The following is a 20,473-nucleotide window of genomic DNA, read 5'->3' on the forward strand; positions in this document are numbered from 1 at the left end:
ATTTTAATTGCAAAGGCATTCCTTTATCTATTGTCCTTCATATTATCATCCTGACCTGCAACTCTAATAACATGCAGCCTCACAGGTTAATACAAGTCAGGAACAAATACCAGAGGGGGAAAAATTAATGAAAAAAAAAACACGGAAAATGTGTCAGATTCCAGTTGTGCATGCAATTAGCATTAATATTATTATATTTCGAGCTAAAGGTTCTGGTTAAGGGAGTTTAAATATTGCAAAGATGTACGCTACAGCATTCAGGAGTACGGAATCAATTCTGAGAATTTTTTTTTTTTTGCAATTAAATATCTTTCATTTCCTCATGTTTTTCATCTAAAATGTAAAGGGTACGAAACCAATTATGCACATGGAATAATTCATTAATTACTCTTCCGTTGGAATTTATATTTCTCTTTTTTTTTTTTTTACCTGTGAAATGCAGCAAATGTGAAACACCTGACAAAACTGACAACATTACTAATAATCTGATAGAAGCTACACAGAATCATTACAACCCTTAATTATGCTGGATCAACACACAGCTTTTCCTTTTTATCATTTTTTTTCCCCTCCCTGTTTGCAGTTCTGAACTTTGCATTTTGTTTACACGGTACAGTTTCTGATTCCACTTTTGAAGTTCTGCCCAAAAAAACCACACACACACACACACACACACACACACACACACACACACGAGTCTTGCTTAGAATGTAGGAGTTAAGCTAAAGACATGAACCCACCCTGAGTGGAATTGCATATTAGATAAATCTGTGCACCTGGGAAGCTGCACTCGGGATCCGTCAAGGAGCTTGCCGATCACTGCTAACTACAAGGAAACAGTTAACAGCGGTTAGAGGTGGAAGGTTTTAAAAAAAAAAAACAGAATGAAAAGTGTTTCCTAAAATAGCAAGGATTGCCCTGCCTACATACTGTAGTGTATATAATGATCCCCCTCGCACACCAAAACAGCTCATTATTAACGTCATTACAAAGATTACAGCGAGCACCTTCCCTGCAATCTCTCAGCCTCGCATGGCTTTAAAAACCAGTGGTCTCCTACCTTCTGCATTTCCGTTTGCTTTCTAAATGTTTCGATTACCACATCTCTCGTCTGCGACACACGGATATTGTGACAGCGATAATTTGCATTTGAATATCAAAAGCAGAGGTACGATCGGAATGTTTCTAATCTGTTTATTATCAGACTATGCTATAACAGAGGTGTTTTAGACACACACACACTTTATATATCTCCTTTCGGTCACTGCGGGTAGAATTGTACCATGCTGAGTTTCCTATCTATGTATCCATTTTATAATGCATGTACATATATATATATATATAGATAACAATGTATATTTATACTACAGGTGAGCAGCCTGCACTTCACCACACATCCACTGCTCAAAGGAGGTCGCAGGTCACCAGCTGATCAATGCAAACAATGATAATGCTGCCAGGTCTTGTAAGGACACCTAAAATCTCTGGAATTCTGAAAAAGGGCGCTCAGAAATTTCAAACACAACTAGATTATCGAGACCTGGTTTGTACCACCAGCCAAAAAAAAAAAAAAAAAACACAGTTTGACCAAGCTCCTGGAAGTATTTGTAGGACTTAAACAACCATTTTAAAATGTGCATCTGCAGAAGAGTATTTATGCCGGCTCTGAGACTTGATACGATTTTCACCACGAAAACACAGGACTGCTTCTTGGTTGTCCCCACGGAACCAGGGCTGTGTCCCACTAAAATAAAAAGCAGGAGAGCGAAGGGACAAAGGTCTTTGTAAAAGCTGAACTGAAGACGCACTCCAAGGTCCGCTGAGAGACACACACACACACACACACACACACACACACACACACACACAGAAGAAGAGCAAGGAAAGGTCAACACAAACATCATCCAGCAAGGAAATACCCAGGAGGTTACAGTGCACTTACACAGCACTCTGCATGGTGCTGTGAGGCAGGGGCAGGGGGGTGTCATATCTACTCCTGAACTCATTGCGCATAGTGCCACCTGGTGGAATTGTCTGTCAGTATAAAGGTTACCCTTCCTGCGTTTACAGTAGTACAGTGCAAGGCTAAGAAGATGTTTCATATACAGTACAGATCAATGCTGTGCTCATTTATTCAACATTAAAATCAGGAGGGTTTCCAGATCCATGCCAACAAAACAAATTGGTAAGACATTTTGTAGTAAGAAATTTCACTGAATCTAAAACCCCTGCCTCAACATAATTCAAAAGTTTTAAAAAATAAATAAATAAATAAATACCACCACCACACACACACAGCCCTTGTCAGAAAGCACTAGTCTTTTTTTTTTTTTTTTTTTTTTATTTTCCTTCCCATCAAACACAACAAGCCAGATTGTTGATTTGCCCAGCTGGAGTGGAGAGGACCGCGCTGGGCTAATCAAGACTTATTAAACTCAGCCCCCTTTAATCTCCCTGGTCCTTGTCTGATTAAAGAGAAAGGTACGCCGGGCCTCTCTTTGAAGTGGGCTGCACTGTTGGGTTTTATTGCCGTGAATGAACCAGCAGAAAGGCAAGGCACTCACAGCAAGGTGCAATTTCCACAGACAACAAACACAGCAGTTTATACTGCCCCACACTTCAAGGGAAAAGAACGCACTTTGATACAATACAAATAACAGCTTTTCAAAAGCCAGCACCGAAGCCGAAAAAGTACAACAACTCAAAATCTCTCATCTTTCCAGCTGGCTCTGTACGTCAGACAGGCATCTGTAAGTAAGATGCCATGCTAAAGGGGTCAAATCGCATTGTACCCAATATCACAATCACTCCTTTAAGATTCTGATGCTAGAGCTGACCGAATCCCTAACTTCAGTTTGAATCATGATAAGCACACTGAATGTGCAGGGATGGAAACAAGACTCCAATTGCATAGTAGTGTCACCCATTCCAGGTTTTAATAGGAGCTTGATTAGCCACACTTTATAGGCAACAAGCTCAGGTGTGTCTTATTAAACTCGGAGTAAAACCAGGAATGGATCAAACTGCTATGCAGTGGGAGCCTTATTTCCATTCTTGATATTTATTACAGTAAAAAGAAATGTTACTGAGCTGTAAGAAAATGTTCTGGTTACCACACATTTAATCCAGCCCTTTCTAGAATGTCGTTAGCCAATCAGAGTGCTCCCTCTGCATGACGCTCATTATTCCAAATGCAATTTGAAGTGTTGCCTGGGGCAGGCAGATAAGTGTTTCTCCAGAAACAAGACCTGAGCCCTTTCTCATTACCGGAGCCTCTCTGTGTACAGGCGAGATAAACAGACAAAACAAACAAACAAACAAACAAACAAACAGGAGCCACTTTCCGGGAGTCACTCTCCCATTCCGGAACACGGTTTTCATTTAAATTTTACAGCAGCACATTCGTGGAGGAGACGGCTGAATCAAATCGTCAAGCTGCTGCTGACAAAGCCTGATATGCAAAGATGCATGAAAGAAAGAAAGGCACTTACCTCCCAACATAATAGCCTTTTAGTATCGGCAGCATTTTTTATTTGTTATGATATACAGAAGCACTGGCGCCGACAGGAATCCTGAGATAATGTACCAACCTGGGAGAGAGTAAGAGAGTTTGTTCCTCGCAGGTCGTTTATTATTACTTCATTCTTTGCAGAAGGCTGCAAGGAGTTTTCTTAATGTTCCTTTTTTTAAAGGAATGAGAAAATGGTACGCGGAGAGCTGTTGTTTAATATCGGAGAACGCGGAGAAGCTGAAAGCAAATAAATGCTGGTAATTTGCATTTTTACACCTCGGTACCCTAGGAAGAGATATTTCCCTGCAGCCTGTCCAACTTTCTTTAAATAAAAACTCAATAAGTGAAAGCTGCTCTCAATTCTTTTCATGGCACATTTCCTGCAAAGTGTCCGCAGGAGGTTGACGGTGAAGCAATGTTAAAAGACTCCCAAGTCAAACAGCTTCCGGATTCCTTGGAACGGGTTCCTGTGGGACAGGCCAGTTAATTGATCAGGCAAGTCAGGGTCCGCTGGAATGCTGTCACTTCAAATGAAGAGCAACGAAAACAAACCCACGTCACACGGGCCTGCCTGCTTTGACCAGAAAATGACAAACAAACACAACAAGAGACCCGCGACAAAGAGATGGCAAGTACTGTAAACCTGTGGCACAGGTTCCAGCAGACAGGGCTGCACGCACAGACACAGGGTGCCAGGACTTTTACACAACCTTTAAAAGGAGACATCTATACAGCCGCATGACAGTCCTTTCATATTGTTTGCTGAGGCCTCACAATTAATACATTTAAATTCAGTTCTTCAAGGAGACTTGCTTCACAGCGCAGTAACACTAGCTTAAAAGTAGAAAACACAGTTTCACGGATCCCAAGAAGCACTGATCTAGAATGCAGGGATCTTTAGTTAGTCCAAGGTTAGTGCTACCCAAGGTCTGTGAAGCCACCCGAAACTGTTAACACAAAAAGAAAGAAAGAAAGAAAGAAAGAAAGAAAGAAAGAAAGAAAACCAGCCTGAAAATTCATGGCTGGAGCACTTCAGCGAGTGCAAATTTTAAAAACTATTTAAAAAACATCTGCAAACTGTTTGCAGCTGGTTGCTGTATCACCTCAGATTAAACATTAGCAGAGAGTCTGACCCGGAACGAAGCCCTTCGCTAGTGTACACAGCGCTCTTAAGCTCTGTTAAAACTGCGAGGTGTCTCGCCTCCATCTGCCCTTTACAGAGGCAAGTTTGTTTGCTTGCTCCCTTCTTTCAAAGCCATAACCAGAGAGCAAATCCCTGAGTTCATGCAATTTCAAACTTCAGCGTCAACACCAGTGCCCTGCGAGAGTGAGAGTGTGTGAGTGAGTGTGTGAGTGAGTGAGTGTGTGAGTGTGTGAGTGAGTGGCGGCAGACACCTCTTTGGATAAGTGAGCTCCTAGGAGCTAAGCAAGGCTGTCCATGGAAGACATCCAAGGAACTTCACAAGTACACAAGTATGGGTGTTAGAATCGGTTTAAAAACCTAAACTTCACGGTTTTTGTCGAGCCGAAGACTAAAACTCCTTTACTGAGTATACATGAGTACAGAACACAAATCATTGTATTTATTTATTTATTTTTACAGATATTTCTACATGGCTGGGACCTAGGAGTCCCGTGAGGTTCCAACGGGATTTCAGACGGCACATGTTGACACACAGCGTTAAGGTGAGGGTCCTTGGAGTTCCTGCCAAGACTGAATGGGTTAAACTTTGACATGGGGAATATTTGTGACCAATCACAAAAAAAATGACAATAAAAAAACCATGAAAATTCCTCTGTTGGAGTATTTTGTATGACGCACTACAACATCAATGTGTATGCGTACAGCTTTGGTAGTTTGCAAACCTCCACTCACAGAGGTCTTCACCCTCCCTACCCAGAATGGGACAGTACACAGCAAGCTGCTGAACCTGCTAGAACTGCACAGAGCGGTGACACACCTGGGCTCAAACAACAGGACTCCGCTCTCACGAAGTCAACACAAAGCATTTCCATGAAAAACAGAAGGTTTCCCTGATTCTTTGTATTGTTTTCCAGGACCCCCTTGTAAACAAGGCCTCTGTCTCAATGGGGAAATCTCCTGGTTAAATACACAAAATACATACAATAGTCTAGAAACTAACACACACACACACACACTAATTTAAATGAAGCTTTTTGTCTGTAAACACACATTGGAGATTGCCCTAAAGAGAGTAATTATTGATCTATTTTTGTAATAAAGCCATTTAAATCATCAAAGCCGTGCACTTTAATAACTGTGTCTGGGGGTTCATTTCTGTCACACTAAATAAATACTTCACAATACTGACCTGTAGTGAGAGAGCAATATGGACTAATATTCCACCAAGACGACAATCATTTCGCTGTTTTCCCGTGACCGACACACTGGCCAACTGCAATCACTTTGTATTTAAGGAAATCAATTCACGTTTTTCTGAATGCAAAAAATAAATAAATAAATACGCTGTTTGCTTACAGCCTTTCTATAAAAGCGACATCAAAAACAAAAACACTGTATCTAATTGACTTCTGTAAAATAACAACTTTGTTCCAAAAAAACAGTGCTTTTCTTCCGTTCTGCCTGCCTAACTCGGCACTTTACTTGATCGCCCTCGACGGCTCAATAAATAAACAGGCAAGAATTTACCAACCTGCATGTTTTTTACTCTCTTAATTACTTTGTCGAATTCCTGTTAAAATGTAATATTCGTCAGCTGCCTCCCTTGACAGACGGAACGGCATTGAAGGCTTTGTATTTAATTCCACGGGCTGCACCGGCGTGTAGATTATACCAGCAATAAATCAACTTTCATTTACTGCCTTTGCACGGCTATTAATCTTCCCTGGTTTATTCATTGCTCAGTGCGAGGAGAACAGAAGCTCTCTCTGTCTGTCACAGAGCACACATACATGCAATGGAATGGATTACTTTAGTTTTGGGGTTGAAATTAAAACCACTGCCAGTTACCATGTTTAAAATGATTCTTCCCTGATAAACACATTCCATCCAATGCTAGTACAAGCATCGTGAACTGCACGGTAAGGGGGTTGAACCGTTACTCAGCAAAACTAAGATTGGATTATTTTAAAAATCTATATATCTATATATAGATACAGTCAATGCTGCTTATTAACAACCTCTCGGTTGCCTGCAAAAAGTTGTCATTAACCGAAAGTTATGTGTGTAAGCCCCCCAGCCCTCCCTCCACAGGGTCCAACGATAAACTTTTGGAAAGCTCCCCTCCTACCCTAATTTAGACTCCTTCCCAGCTCATTAAAACACTAACAGCCTTTAAATCAGGCTGTCTGGTCCAAGGTTTAAAATATGACCTTCATTATGATCTTCTGGATCAAGCCAACCTTTACATGCAAGGCCAGCGCTGACAGCATTTACAGGAAGTGTCGGGATACGGCATTCAGAAAACACACACACTCCTCTCCATCTGAACTGAACTTTATAAGCAGCAGCAGCAGTATCTGCATCTTAAAAGGATTTGAAATCACTCAAAATGAGCATGCCAAAAACAAACAGCACGGAACACCACCACAGGATAAAGGTCACGTGAAGGTCACAGCTCAAAATAGACAACAAGAGTGGAGCGGCACGCGCTCCCGCTTCGGTACGTTCGGAGAAGGGGGATGCGGGGTGCACTTTTCAGAATGGAACCCCTTAAGGACTGCTAACACAGCCTTTTAAAAACTCAGCACAACAGCACAGCTCACTGCCGTTCACAGAACAGCCCCTCAATGAGGAAGGAGGACTGTGTTTTAAACAAAAAATGGCCAACTGTTAAATGATCACTTGATCTTACTTTGCATCTTCTAAGGAGCCCAGCAAGAGCATTCGATAGGAAAAAAAAATATTTGTTGTACAACCTCAGGATTTTAATGCCAATAAAGGATTACTTCTTCAAGGTTCATACAGTAGCGTCTGTTCCTCGCTGACACAGGGAAGGGTAAACTGTGTCTGATCTGTGCTGACGTGGCACTGCCGTGCTGGGCCTGATTACCAACAATCAGCGAGTGGATGAGTCCCTGATAGCCTGATTGACAGCAGCAACGCTGTTGGAGGCGAGAGCTCAAGGAAACTGCAAGGACACAGACTGAGGAGAAGAGAACCAGGCCTCACTGAGCAGGGTGCTGGCACAGCGCTGGCTGGACAAGGAATCAGCTGCTTACTGCACAGCTCCTGTCGTGATTAGTCACAGATTGGTGGACTGCCTATATATTGGATTTTATAAAAAAAGTGTGACATCACAATCCCCTCCATAGGACAGCAGTACTGGGTCTGCTTTGCTTTTTTTTTAAGCTTTTTTTGGAACTTAAAATAATATTTCAACTGCCTTTTTCCAAGCATTTTGACACCAGTCCGCCCTCATAATCCTCCAATCCATGAAACTAATAAAAGTGCCCTGGTGTATAAACAGAATACACTGACTGATCCAGCCTTCCCTCCTCTGCTAAATAAGGGGGCCTGTATGCCTGACTCGTGATCTCCATTGTGGGGGAGAAAACCTGATACATCACGAAGGACCAGCATGTCCTCAATTTACACAAATGAGCACCTTTAACCCTTCCAGACACCCGGCTTCACAACACACTCCACCACAAACAACCACTTTCAGTCTCCAGTTTCATTCGCTTACTTATGTTTTTCAGTTGCGGACAGAAATCCTCAAACTGTATTAAAAATGCTTGGAGCTGCATAAACAGGGCTGTGGTCGACGGGTGCAGAATCAAACAACACAAGAACAACACGAATGTCCAAAGCGAGAGGAGGCCAGTCGGCCCGTCTAAGCTCTTCCGTATCCTAGTAGCTGCTTGATCTTGAACTTTGTCAAGCCGGCTCTTAAAAGGCTCCCAGTGATTCTGCCTCAACATCATGACTAGGTAGCCTATTCCATCCCCTCAACGCTCTCTGTGTGAAGAAGTGTCTCCACCCCTCTGTCATAACGACAAATCCCCCTGCAACGACCAGATACCCCCCCCCCCTCGCTCTTTAGAGACACTAGGAATGCATCACCCAGAAGGAAGGAAGGAAGGTGAGCCCGAATGCAGCTGGTATGGAGCGCAATGCCATTCCTCCGACACCCTACGATTCCCTCTCTGTGGTTACACTTTTTAAACCCAGGGAAGTGCCTCTCGCTCTTCTGGAGTGTGTGATCCAGTGCCACACCGCGATGTCTGTCAATTAAACGATCTGTCATTAACATGCGCTCTGTGATTTACTAGCCCGTAAAACTCGTATTGACCGGCTTTATATAAAAAAAATAAATAAATAAAAAAAAAAACGTAATGATGAGTGGTACTTGAATTTTCGATTTAAAAAGAAACCCTCCCAATTTCACTCCAACACAACACAGTGCAGCAATGCATGCTGTATGCTGCAGGCAGCATGGCACAGTAGCTGAAGAATTCAAACTCCAATTCCGGGCTTGCTTTCCGGTGAAACTACCCAAGAGACTCAAGCAAGCCAAGTCTTTGAGTTCCACGAGGGAAACGGAAAGTTGTTAAACTGCCCACTGCCTAGAAAAACTAAACTTGGCCCGCTTTCAAAAGGCACAGCACAATGGAGGGGAGCACAACATTAAATGCCATAAACGGCATCATCCACCCAACACAGAGTCATGTTGTCAACCGTGTTAGACAAACCAGGTTAGCATTTAGCACTTACACAGGGCACTGGGAGCCACAATGCCAGGCTTATATAAAAACCACGTCTGCCCCAAGCAGTTTTTTGCATGGCTTAATACTGGCGTGGTTGGTTTTTCAGTTATGGTTCTGCAATGAGGTGTTATTGTCACTTCAGCTCCATGCCAGTCCCTCAGCATTACTGTAATAGACAGTATTTGTGAAAGGCACATTTGCACCTCCGGCCCCCGTCTCCAAACGTGTTATAATTCATTTCATTGCCTGGGAAATCACCTGAGTCGGCCAATCAGAGTGGGGAAATAGATCAGGGATGGAAATAAGATTCCTATTGCAGAGCAGCTTCATGCATTCCTGGTTTTACTAGGAGTTTAATGAGACACGCCTGAGCTTGCTACCAGCACACTGTGGCTAATGCCAGCTGCACAGCATGGAAGGAATCTACAGTGTTGTGCAGTTTCCTGTTTAAGGTCGCACAGGGGTATGAATATACAGGAGTGCTTGCAGGTGCACCCGAGCAAAAGTGAAACAAATAATCAAATATGGAAATAATGATACAGAAAAAAAAAATTATATATATATATATATAAGATAGATAGATAGATAGATAAATAGAGAGAGATAAGATATATATTTCATTATTTTTTATTTAAAGCCTTGCCGATTATCCCTTTGAAAACAGCAAACGGTTTTAATTGACAAGCAACAAAACCGCAAAGTACTAACCACAGATAATTATTTAAAGCTGGGAAAGATATGAGTGCTGAATGCTGACTACTGTGCAAAATTACCCAGTACATTTGTTTCTCATGTTATATGATGCAATGTTAAACTACATACCCTGTGGTTTTAGCTTGCTGTTTATTAACAGGGAATCTATACTAAAAAATGAGGATCATTTTGTTTGTTTGTTACTTGTTGTTTTTTTCTACACAGCTGAAGAAGGATTTTTAAAATCGTTTAAATCTCTTGTGTACATCACAAACAACGTTCAGTTTCTGTACACTCCTTTCAGACACACACGTCAGTGAATGACCCAGAAAGCTGTTTACTGCTACACAAACACACAGATGACTCTGACCTGGGAAAGTAAAAACAGTTCCTCTCAATACATGGACAATGGCACCTTGTACAACAGAGACACTCTCATATTACATTGCCAGAAACCCGTACGCATTTCAATTGCTTGTCCTAGTTCACAGCTGGCTATGCCGTTACAGAGTTATGTTGCTTATGCTGGTTCAAGACAAAGACGCTGAAGTCTTTATTTAAAAGTAATTTATGTCCGCAGTCTTAAATGAATATAGCTGTTTTGAGTGGGGATACTGTATCTTTCCTATACTACTTGAGCTCTCTGCAGTATCTAGCGTCATCATTTCTGTTGGCAGAATTAAATACCATGGTACCCATTAGGAAACCAGTAAAGGCGTGGCCACGTTTGTTTGTTTTGCTCGTGACTGTGTGCCGGTAGTCTTGCTGGCTCTAATTTTAGCATCAGATTTCTCATGCTGCAGGCAGCGGGAGGGGAGGGGAAGTCGTTTAGGGCTGTCCATCATTAGCCACGTTCAGTCCCAATAAACAGTTCAGCTGGGCTCCCAACAGCACTCCGCTCTCCAGCCTAGCAAACACAAACCTGGCAGAAGTGTGCCCTGGAGCAAAACAAATCTAAATAAATAAACTGACTGGAGGAATGGAAAGCAAAATCGAGTCACTCAGCAAACCAAAAAACAACAAAACAGATATATATTCAAATGTACTTTGCAAAGCAGAGCAAAGCAATCACTTCAAAGGGCAACGAGAAAGCAAGGGTACCAAGCAAGCCTACAGCGCTGTGCAGCACAGCCTGGACAAACTGTGCAACTAGTGTGGAGTTTCGACAGTACTCAACGCCTCAGGGGGAATGAAAAAGGCAAGGCGAGCTTAGGACAGGACTCGAAAAAAACAAAGTGTTCCCTGCTACAGCACGGAGCCGAGAACCAACAGGAGCGACTGACCCGGGAATACAAAGGGGCTGCGTTTCAGAAGCACAAGAACATGCCCAATTCTACTCCATGTGATCAGCTTCATTTGTTACAAAGGTAACTAAATCCACTTGAATTAACAGGGCTCAATTCTAAATGAATGACTTCAGAAGCGAGAGGAAGTGCAGAAGACTTTCAGGTGTTATTCCTGTGGCATTCAGCTGGAATTCATTATGGATTCTTTTTAAAGCGTTACCTATTTAACAAACAGTGTAATTTCCACACAGAGCCCAGGCTTCCAGCCCCCAAAAACACAAACTCTTCTGCTTATGTTTTAAAACAGGTCACCCTTGTTTTACATTTTTTTTTTTAATAAAATAAAAAGCACATTAAGTAATTGTTTACTGGTACTCTGAAAACAGGAAATGGCACCAATTTACCAAACAAATGTACTTTTGAAATAACAGCGACAGAAGCAATCAATTCATTTTGTTTGTTTCATTACAATCCGAGCCCTTCTCGGGAAGGTGTTTTCTAGTTACTACTTTGCTTTGAGCGCACGAAAAAAATAAATAAATAAATAAATAAATAAATAAATAAATAAATAAATAAATAAAGTACTGCCTATCTGAAGAACTTCAATCAATCTTGAAGGTAAGTGTACCAGAACATTGATAATGACTTCCTACACAGCTGCACAGTCTTCAGGTGTGACCAATAATAAATAAGAAAAAAAAACAAACAGATCAACTGACAAGCTGTTCTCAAGAACTTGTGTAACACACCAACACTGTTCTGAGCACCGGGGTTGAATAAAGTACACATTTGGTAACCACAGCCTTCCTACCGCGAAAAAAAACCCTTCAACTAACTAACCAGTATCTGTGTGAACAGCTCTGCAGAGGGCTGTGTGCAGTTAACAGACACCAGACTCTTCCACAGTCCTGCTCTACAGGAATGCCTCGGCTAGCAGCCTGCGGAAGAGGCACAATGGCACCGAGATTTTTAAATTGCTGGCCAAAGTAAAACACTGCGGCTAACAAAAAAAAAAAACAGTGTTTTTTTTCCCCATCCTGGGTGATTTCTAAACCTCTCGATTAAAGCTACTGAAACATACGATAAATAGAGGGGTAGGAAGGAGGTTTAAGAGGTTCAGAGCAGCGGAGCATGCAAGGAAGAAGGCAAATCTAACCCAACAAAGCAATAAACAATTCCTTTATTTAGGCAAGAAATAATATCCATCAAGAACACACACAGGTGCTCTTTTACAGTGGCGACCTGAACAGCATTGGTATATTACAATGCAATCTTACAAGACTAGAAGGGGGTGACTGCAGGCTGCTGATCACTGAGGAGGCTGGGCAGGGACTGCATCCTCTCCATAGGAGTGGCGTGTTAGAGATCTGGTTGTGCCGCGACCTTGCTGGGCAGGGACTGCATCGCCTCCATGGGAGTGGTGTGTTAGAGATCTGGTTGTGCCGAGACCTTGCTTTCCCTCTGCCCGCCTAGTCGCCTCATTAATGTCACTCGACATCAGTTTGTGCTGCGATAGCTGCTGCAGCCGTCTCCCTCTCCCTCTCTATTCCTGAACACGGCCGGTGCCATTGTTAACAGCAAGACCAAGTCGAAGAAAAGATAAGAAAGATCAAACATGATTCCGTATGGAAACACCACACGCACACACACGCACACGCAGACGCACACGCACACACACACACACACACAGTGAAATGCATTAATGATTACTTAATTACCTCAGTTTAACTTTTCTTTAAATAATAACCAGGCTTCCGGAACAAGCTGCAAATCTGTAGAGATCAATAATTAGACCGGCTTTGCAACGGCACAAAGACAACATAGAGGTTATTACAGGACTCTACTTGAATGGTAAAATGAAACTTCATGAATCTGTAATGAGCAAGCAGCTGAAGCAGACCGGTCAAGCAATGCAACTGTGCTTCCCCGGTAATAAAAAAAAAAAAACATTAGCTGCTCATCATCTTTCAATAATGACCCTTTATTCCTGATCGCCGTGCAAAGCGAGGGGGTTGCTGCAGCTAATTAAAAACATGTTAAGACACGATAAGGTTTGCAAAAAAAGAAAGTACAGCTGAGCTCGGAAACATGAAGTGTCAGCAATAAGTGGGTACACTACGGAGAAGAGCAGGACGAGAGACAGCCCACATGTGGATTATATATCAATATATTTATCTGATTAAACCCCTTCAGGTACACAAGGAACCGAGCGCTTCTTGTTCTTGTTTTTAAAATACATCTGAGAGCGACTCGAGCATCACGAGGAGGAAGCTGACCATTTGGATGACCCACCAGATCTGACCTGTCGGTGCATTTGAAACCCTGTTCCGCGCCCCTCATTGTAAAAACAGTTTTTTTTGTTTGTGGGACACGTATATGTCCCTTGTGCCTCAAAAGGGTTAATTTACAGTCAAACCTGCTTCTAAACGAGTCACACGAGAGCATACACAGCGCTCTCTCTTCCAGTCTTTAACCATTTCTAATGAATACAGAAGGGATTCACAGGAGAGGCAGATGTTCGTTTATTTCTATTTCACGCCAGTTGGTTACGAATCACCTCTTAAAAAGAAGGTTGTCCAAAAAAAAGGAAATGTGCAATAAATACACTCAACAGATTTCGAACGCAAGCAGTCTGGGACTGGATGTTAGGAAGTAAAATGAAACGCGCACAAAGCGAAGCCCCTGCAACACTAATCTAGCTGCCATAATCCTATTGCTTGAAGATCCTGTGAAAGCCACATTGTCTGCGTAACACTAAAACAAATAAAAAACCCTTTCTTTGCTAATGAGCTTGAACTTAAGCTTATGGTGCTGCCAAGAGGACTCAAGACATGGCTTAACCTACGTGTCGTGATTCCTTATAATAATAATAATAATAATAATAATAATAATAATAATAATAATAATAGGTACGCTTAAGAAACCAAATGAAAATGCCTCATGATTTCTCCATTTTAAGAAACCCTAAGGAAATAGTTAAAATCACAAAACTAAGAAAGCCAGTTTCACACAAAAGGAGATCTCCTGTGGTTACACAGCCATATGCGGACTCCCCTAATACACCATGTGCTGGAGCTTTGAGAAACTCCACTGCCAATTCCCAGTTTGAAACCTGAACTGGCTCTTAACAATACCTCTCTCTGTGCTGCCACAGAAAAAACACCCTTACCGATCACGTCCACTGGGTTATTTCCAAGGTGTTTAAAAGTCTGCTCCCCGGGATAAACCTGGATCACCTTTTTCCAAGGTGTCCCGGGTGACTGTAGGGAACACCCACCATTATGTAAAAATAAAACACTCTATACATTTATTTATTTATTTTTTACGGCTAAACAGGTGTCCAACGTTGCCGTAATAACTTGCTAAGAGGCCTCCAACATGCACAGAAGAAATGAAACACATTCTGCAGGATGGAAGACTTACCTTGGGTTGGGCTCTTCTGGGAAAGGCAACTTTAGGGTCAATCTGTCAAAGAAGAAGAGAGAGGAGGAGGAGGAGGGAGAAAAGAGAGAGATATTAATAATCACAACACTCAAAATAATAAGGTTCAATCTGGTTTCTCCCCCGTACCACCACCATCCAAGTGTTAAAATAAACACATGATCATCCAGTACTAAATCTGACATGTGCTGAAATAGCTCGTAGTAAAGGATGCGAGGCGTTCTGTAAATGATTCCTGCCAGCACCCAATTAGAATTTCATTCATATCTGTAAGCCTGCCAGCTTACACTTCGTGAGCCCTAATCAATAACACATGAAGAGGAGCGATACGTTTTCATGCACGGTGCGAAGGAGAAAAAAATAAAATAAATAAACCTTTGCGATTACTTCCAAACCATTTCAGCAACGCTGACTGGCTGAATAAATAAGATACAAAAATGACCCTCCTGACAAGGACAGCCGGTAATTCAGATATTAAAAAAAGCACAATCACCTAGTATTTAAACACTTGATCAATGCCTGACTGTTTTACTAGGAGTAGAGTAAGTGAGGGAAGTAAGGGTGCTGTCTGATTTGAAACCATATGAATACATTTTAAGTTGTCTTAGTAACACAGGCCTACATAGTTGTTGCCACAGCAGGGAATAACTATAGAATTAAAAATAACAATAAAATAAAAACAGGTTTCTCCAGGGCGCCAAAGACGTGCACCCCCTGCAGATAATAAAATTCAGACTTGAAAAAAGCAAACCGTGGAAAGAGGGTTGTTTTTAAACAAGGGTTCCCAATGATATTCACACTATGTAAATGTATTCAAACAGCGATACCTTCCAACTCGTGGGAGTTTGCAAGTTCATTACCCTTCTAATCCGACAGGAAATGTTGAATAAAAATAAATATAAATAAATAAACAGCGCATACAGTTTGCAACCAGGTCATTAGCAGGGCTCTCCATCCATTTCAGCATTTAGCCCCGAGGCATAACCTAGAGAAACACAATCGCCGTGGGCAGAGAATGCGCTTAAAAAGCAGCAGACGATATGCCTATAATAGGTGAGGGCAGGTCCCTGGCATTCCCTCTATTCATTTTCCTCTGCAGAACCATCGCAACCCACACACCTGGACCTGAAACAAGCTCCCTTTTGTCCACCAACAAATGAAACAAAATGAAGCTCCCTACATCACACGGTGCTTGTGTTTGCATCACACACACACTCCGTGCGGCGTCATCAAAGCCTGGGCCCACTCCAGCTCTTTGTCTTCCTACATAACCTTCAACAGATTGCATGCAGGTGTTACTGGATTAGAAATGCCAGCAATGCCATTTTTAGGAGTTTGAGTTTCGGGATTTATATCTTTGAGGTGAATTAAAACCATCAGCATATGCTGGACCTCAGTTCACTGCTCAACAGTTCCAGTTCACTTTGCGTGCACCTGGCCTGAATGAAACAAGGTATTGTCTTTAAGCCTGGGTCGCTGTATCTGATCTACCTGCAGGGAATGTGAACAACCCAAAACTAATGAAGAACACAAACACTAATCCTACTACTAATAATAATACCAATACTAATACAAATAAATAACAGCAATGCCTGCTTTCTGATTAAATCAGAATGGACATATAAAAGGAGTAAACAGAAAGCAGAAATACTAATAATAATAATAATAATAATAATAATAATAATAATAATAATATTTCACTTAATTACTGTAAAACAGAACATTCTAGTGAGGCATTTTAATAACATGTGCATTACAGTGGGGTGAATAACTTCTTACAGCATTAGCCAGCAGTGGTTGCCTTTACATACATTGTAAAAGCTGTAGTTCACAATTAAAACATTAAATAACATAAAATAAAACTAGATCCTGGCTGAAACTAAAACCTGGAGTGTGCAGCAGTCCCATGAGGACCGGAGTTGAGAGGCACAGCCTCTGAGGATGGATTTTCTGCTGCGCAGGTGTAACTCCATGTGCAACTACCTGTCAGCTTTAACACAGTCTCAATATTAGCCTTAGATAAGAAATGGCTTTGAATGGAAGAGGTGACACTCTGCAGCAGCTACTCAGGGAGACCCTTTAATCTTATGAGAACACGAGCCATGAGCTCAAGCTATCACCGCACTGGCTACAGGATGCAATTGCCTTGTGAGGTTAACGACACAAACGGGGGGACAGCGAGAGGTCACTGTGTTTTTAAATGTATTCTCCAAAAAAGAGTGCGGGTGACTTACATCAAATATGTTTTAAAAAAAAAATGTATTTATACATTTTAAAAGATATTTATTAGTGCATATATTTTTCTTAAACAATAAATAAATCCGCAGGCAATTTCACATACAGATGTGTGACAAACAAACACTGAGATTTATTTGCAAACCCACAAGGAAGGGGACATCAAACCCCAGAGAAGCACATTCTTTTTTTTTTCTCTCTCCTCTCATGACAGCATGGTTGTGCACAAACAGTGTGGTCTTTCTCCCGTACCGTTTGCGTGATTGTTTGAGGTCAAAATCTCATTTCACCAAACAAAAAAATAAATAAATTAAAAAAATTAAAAAAATTAAAAAAAATATCCCCCCTTAAAAATATTTAAAAACCCACACACCACAAGAGGCGTTTCAGATTCGCAAATTACACTTTAGACTGAACAGTCTAAATAAATGAAGTCCCAACAAAAGCCACAATACGCATTAAGATGGGTGCAGGGGCGCAAGGAGGTAACCCGTCTGAGCGTATAAAGCAGTGCAGTGTCTTTAACATGACAAATCATTAAGTAACGAGTACGTTATGCTGCTATTAGGGAAGTAGATATAGATTGTAAATAAGTCAGTGGGATTGCAAGCCTCACATCAGCAGCGCACTGCACTCCCATTCTATTCACAGACACTCCAGTCTGGAATACGGGACACAGTGCCATTCACAGACGATGGAAAAGGTCCAGAGAAATACTATAGAAAAGGACACTGGGTTAATGGCACTGATTTTTATCGCAGTATTTATAGTCCAATTAAATATCTTCAAACTTTCCACACCCCATGCACAGGTTTGTTTGTTTTTTTTTAAAACTGCTGAATGAGATGTGTCTGGTTTAAGTTTTATTTTATTTTATTAAAAGTAGGGGTTAACTTCACAAACTACAAAATAGCACAGAAAAATAATTATTTGTTTTGCAATTCTTAAATGCGATGATTTCGCTCATAAATACAATTGTATATTTGTAAACACCTATTTTTTATTATTATTTTTTATTTTATTTTTTTGTTATTGAAAACACACTCCATGGTACTGAGCGGTCTGGGCTTGGCTACACCTGTGTGGGGGAACAAGCTGAACCGCAAGGTGTCCAATCGGAACACCGTGTAACACAACCTCTCATCAGCATTCACGCAACGGCGAGCACAGGGAGATCCGTAGATCGCTTTAAAAAAAAACTACTGTATTACATTTCTGTCCTATTTTTGTCAATGTCGCGGTGCAGGTAAACGTTTTACGCATCTAGCAGTGATTCATACATTTTGTAATCTAAATAATAATAATAAAAACAACACGCCATCAAATTATGAAACAAATTAAGTGCAGGATTAAGAGACAAACGCAGATAGACGTTATACACTATTTTAAAGGGGTGTCTTATATTAAGAATGGTAAAATGTCTGTGTGGCTTAAATAGTTCTCACCTAGTGTCAATTTCACGTTGCTGCTGTGCACAGTACAGTATTTTGACCCGTTCGGATATCTTAGTTTAGGATGAACAGTCAAAATGCGGATTTTGATCTGTTCAATTAAAAATAAAAAGGATAACCCGGCAGCGAACGGGTTAAAAAGATTACACGTTTCGGTCTCTGGTAATACACACAGTGTTTCATATTATTACAGGACGGCCATAACGGGTACGCTGGCCCTTTAAATGAGTTAATGACACAGTCACACGCACACAAGTTCACTGCACATCACTGCAAAAGGGGACACGCCAATAACAACGCCGCACCGTCAAAAAAACATGCACACATACCGTCTTGGAGTCCAGTTCGTGATGGGGCTGCGCTAACACTTTATCGACGCCGGCTGCGTCGGCAAACGTGACAAACCCAAAACCTCTGGAATGAAACAAAGAAACAGAAAGTGATGACAAATATAAACACACATTAAGAGACACGTAAACAGTGCTGGACACCAAGGTTTCCAGACAGACGCCCTTTTCCACCTGCCAGACTCGCGTTATTGTTCTGGTCTATCGTGTTGTCATAAGACAATTACCTTCTTTTTTAATATAATAACATACTGAGAACGTTTATAATATATATGCATGTTCAAGTCTTGCCTGTATTTTAAGAAAGAAAAAAATGCGATTTGTTTTATCCGCTGTAGTTTCGAGGAATGGTTATCGAACCTGCCGAGTCAATGTCAAACAGTGCGAGTGCTTGCCCTGGCACATAAATAAACAAGCCATTTTTTAGGTTCTTGTTGTTGTTGTTTTCCTAAACCTAATATTTTGCCATAGCGCTAACTTTAACCTTTAAAAAAAGTACAAAACTAAGCCCATCTTCTTACCTGGAGCGTTTTGTTGTAGGATCTCGCATTACCATGCATTCCCTAATTTCCCCAAATTTGTTAAAATAGTCTCTAAGGCTATCTGCGGGGGAAAAAAACACAGAAGAGAAGCAATATTAAGAAAATTCAGTAAAAGGGTATGTCTTTATTTTTTAAGCAGCCCGCGATGGAAACAGAGGACAAATAGAGGACTTTAATGCTGGCAATCAACATAACCTTGCGCGCAGTCAGGCACACTCTCTGTCTCACACACACACACACACACACACATTGCATTAGGCTAGTAATACTAGACACACACATGCATACACACACACAGATACACAGACATGCATACACGCAAGATCGCTGGAGAGGCGAGAGACAACAAGGTCCGATCGCTTGCAAAATCAAACTCAACAAACAGGTACTCATAATAAGCCAGGGGAAAAAAAAAGTCTCTCACCTGGAGAAGTCTGCCAGCTCAAGCCGCCGATAAACATTTTACTGGAACAAGAAAACACACCAGAAGTGAGCCCAGATGTCAGATCGGCCATTTTGACGTGTAACTACTTACAAAAGCTAGCTAAGGAAAACGAGAGAGGAGCGAGAGAGAGAGAGAAAGAGAGAGAGAGCGCGGTGTATGTGCATTGCCAGTCTGGCAGTACAGTACAGCAAAGGACAGGCCCTTTTTACTAATAAAATCAAACAAAGGGGTAACTTAACTGAATCCGGAAGAAAACAAACCATGCATGATAACACTGGGACTGATTTTTGTCATTTAATTATTGTCAATGTTATTATTATTATTATAAAGTGCCATTGCCTGCTTACCCCGGGTCGTGTTGCGAGTCATTTGGACTTCCAGAGGTTACTTGGCTCCCGTCTCCCTCCATATTCTAACCCAACTATATAGGCAGTAACTAACAAACACACACACAGACAGAGCAGAAGCTAAGCGAAGCCCCGCTAAGAGAATATTACTGAGCCGGGAATGCGATCGTCACACGTGGGATCAGCTCAGCCTCGCTCCCTCCCCCCCGACCCGCTCGGGGCGGAGCTGGGGCTCGTCATGTAACCAATCCCATTGACGTCAACGCTTAAAACCCGCCCCCAAGGGGTTCTGACCACGCCTCCTAACGGCCATAACAGTGCTGGCATTGACGAACACGTACGCAGAGTAGTGGCTGCAGACTCGTGTTGCATGGGCAGTTTAAAGTAGCTACAACAGAGTGGATGTTAACCTTTTTTCCAGTTTAACCTCGCTTTTCTCGTGAAAATAACACTTTGAATGAATTGCGGTGAGGCCAGTTTGTTC

The 20,473-nt window shown here is 41.6% G+C and overlaps 1 protein-coding gene across 10 annotated transcripts in view; it reads right to left on the reverse strand.

The window, feature by feature from the left end:
* LOC117964284 (RNA-binding protein Musashi homolog 2) overlaps nucleotides 1-20,211 on the reverse strand; it is a 159,462-nt gene extending 139,251 nt beyond the window's left edge. For 5 of the 10 annotated variants that reach the window (XM_058997878.1, XM_058997876.1, XM_058997872.1 and 2 more), the window contains exons 1-5: nucleotides 19,990-20,211; nucleotides 19,622-19,662; nucleotides 19,177-19,258; nucleotides 18,638-18,722; nucleotides 14,605-14,646 (exon numbers count right to left, since the gene is read on the reverse strand). In XM_058997878.1, coding sequence (XP_058853861.1) covers nucleotides 14,605-14,646; nucleotides 18,638-18,722; nucleotides 19,177-19,258; nucleotides 19,622-19,662; nucleotides 19,990-20,051 — 312 coding nt within the window. In that variant the 5' untranslated portion in view covers nucleotides 20,052-20,211. The remainder of the gene's footprint in view (nucleotides 1-14,604; nucleotides 14,647-18,637; nucleotides 18,723-19,176; nucleotides 19,259-19,621; nucleotides 19,663-19,989) is intronic. The other 5 variants (XM_058997879.1, XM_058997877.1, XM_058997873.1 and 2 more) reach the window with 1 other exon arrangement.
* Between the last annotated feature and the right edge of the window lie 262 nt (nucleotides 20,212-20,473).

The sequence above is a fragment of the Acipenser ruthenus genome, chromosome 24, assembly GCF_902713425.1.
Source record: "Acipenser ruthenus chromosome 24, fAciRut3.2 maternal haplotype, whole genome shotgun sequence".
Lineage (NCBI taxonomy): Eukaryota > Metazoa > Chordata > Actinopteri > Acipenseriformes > Acipenseridae > Acipenser > Acipenser ruthenus.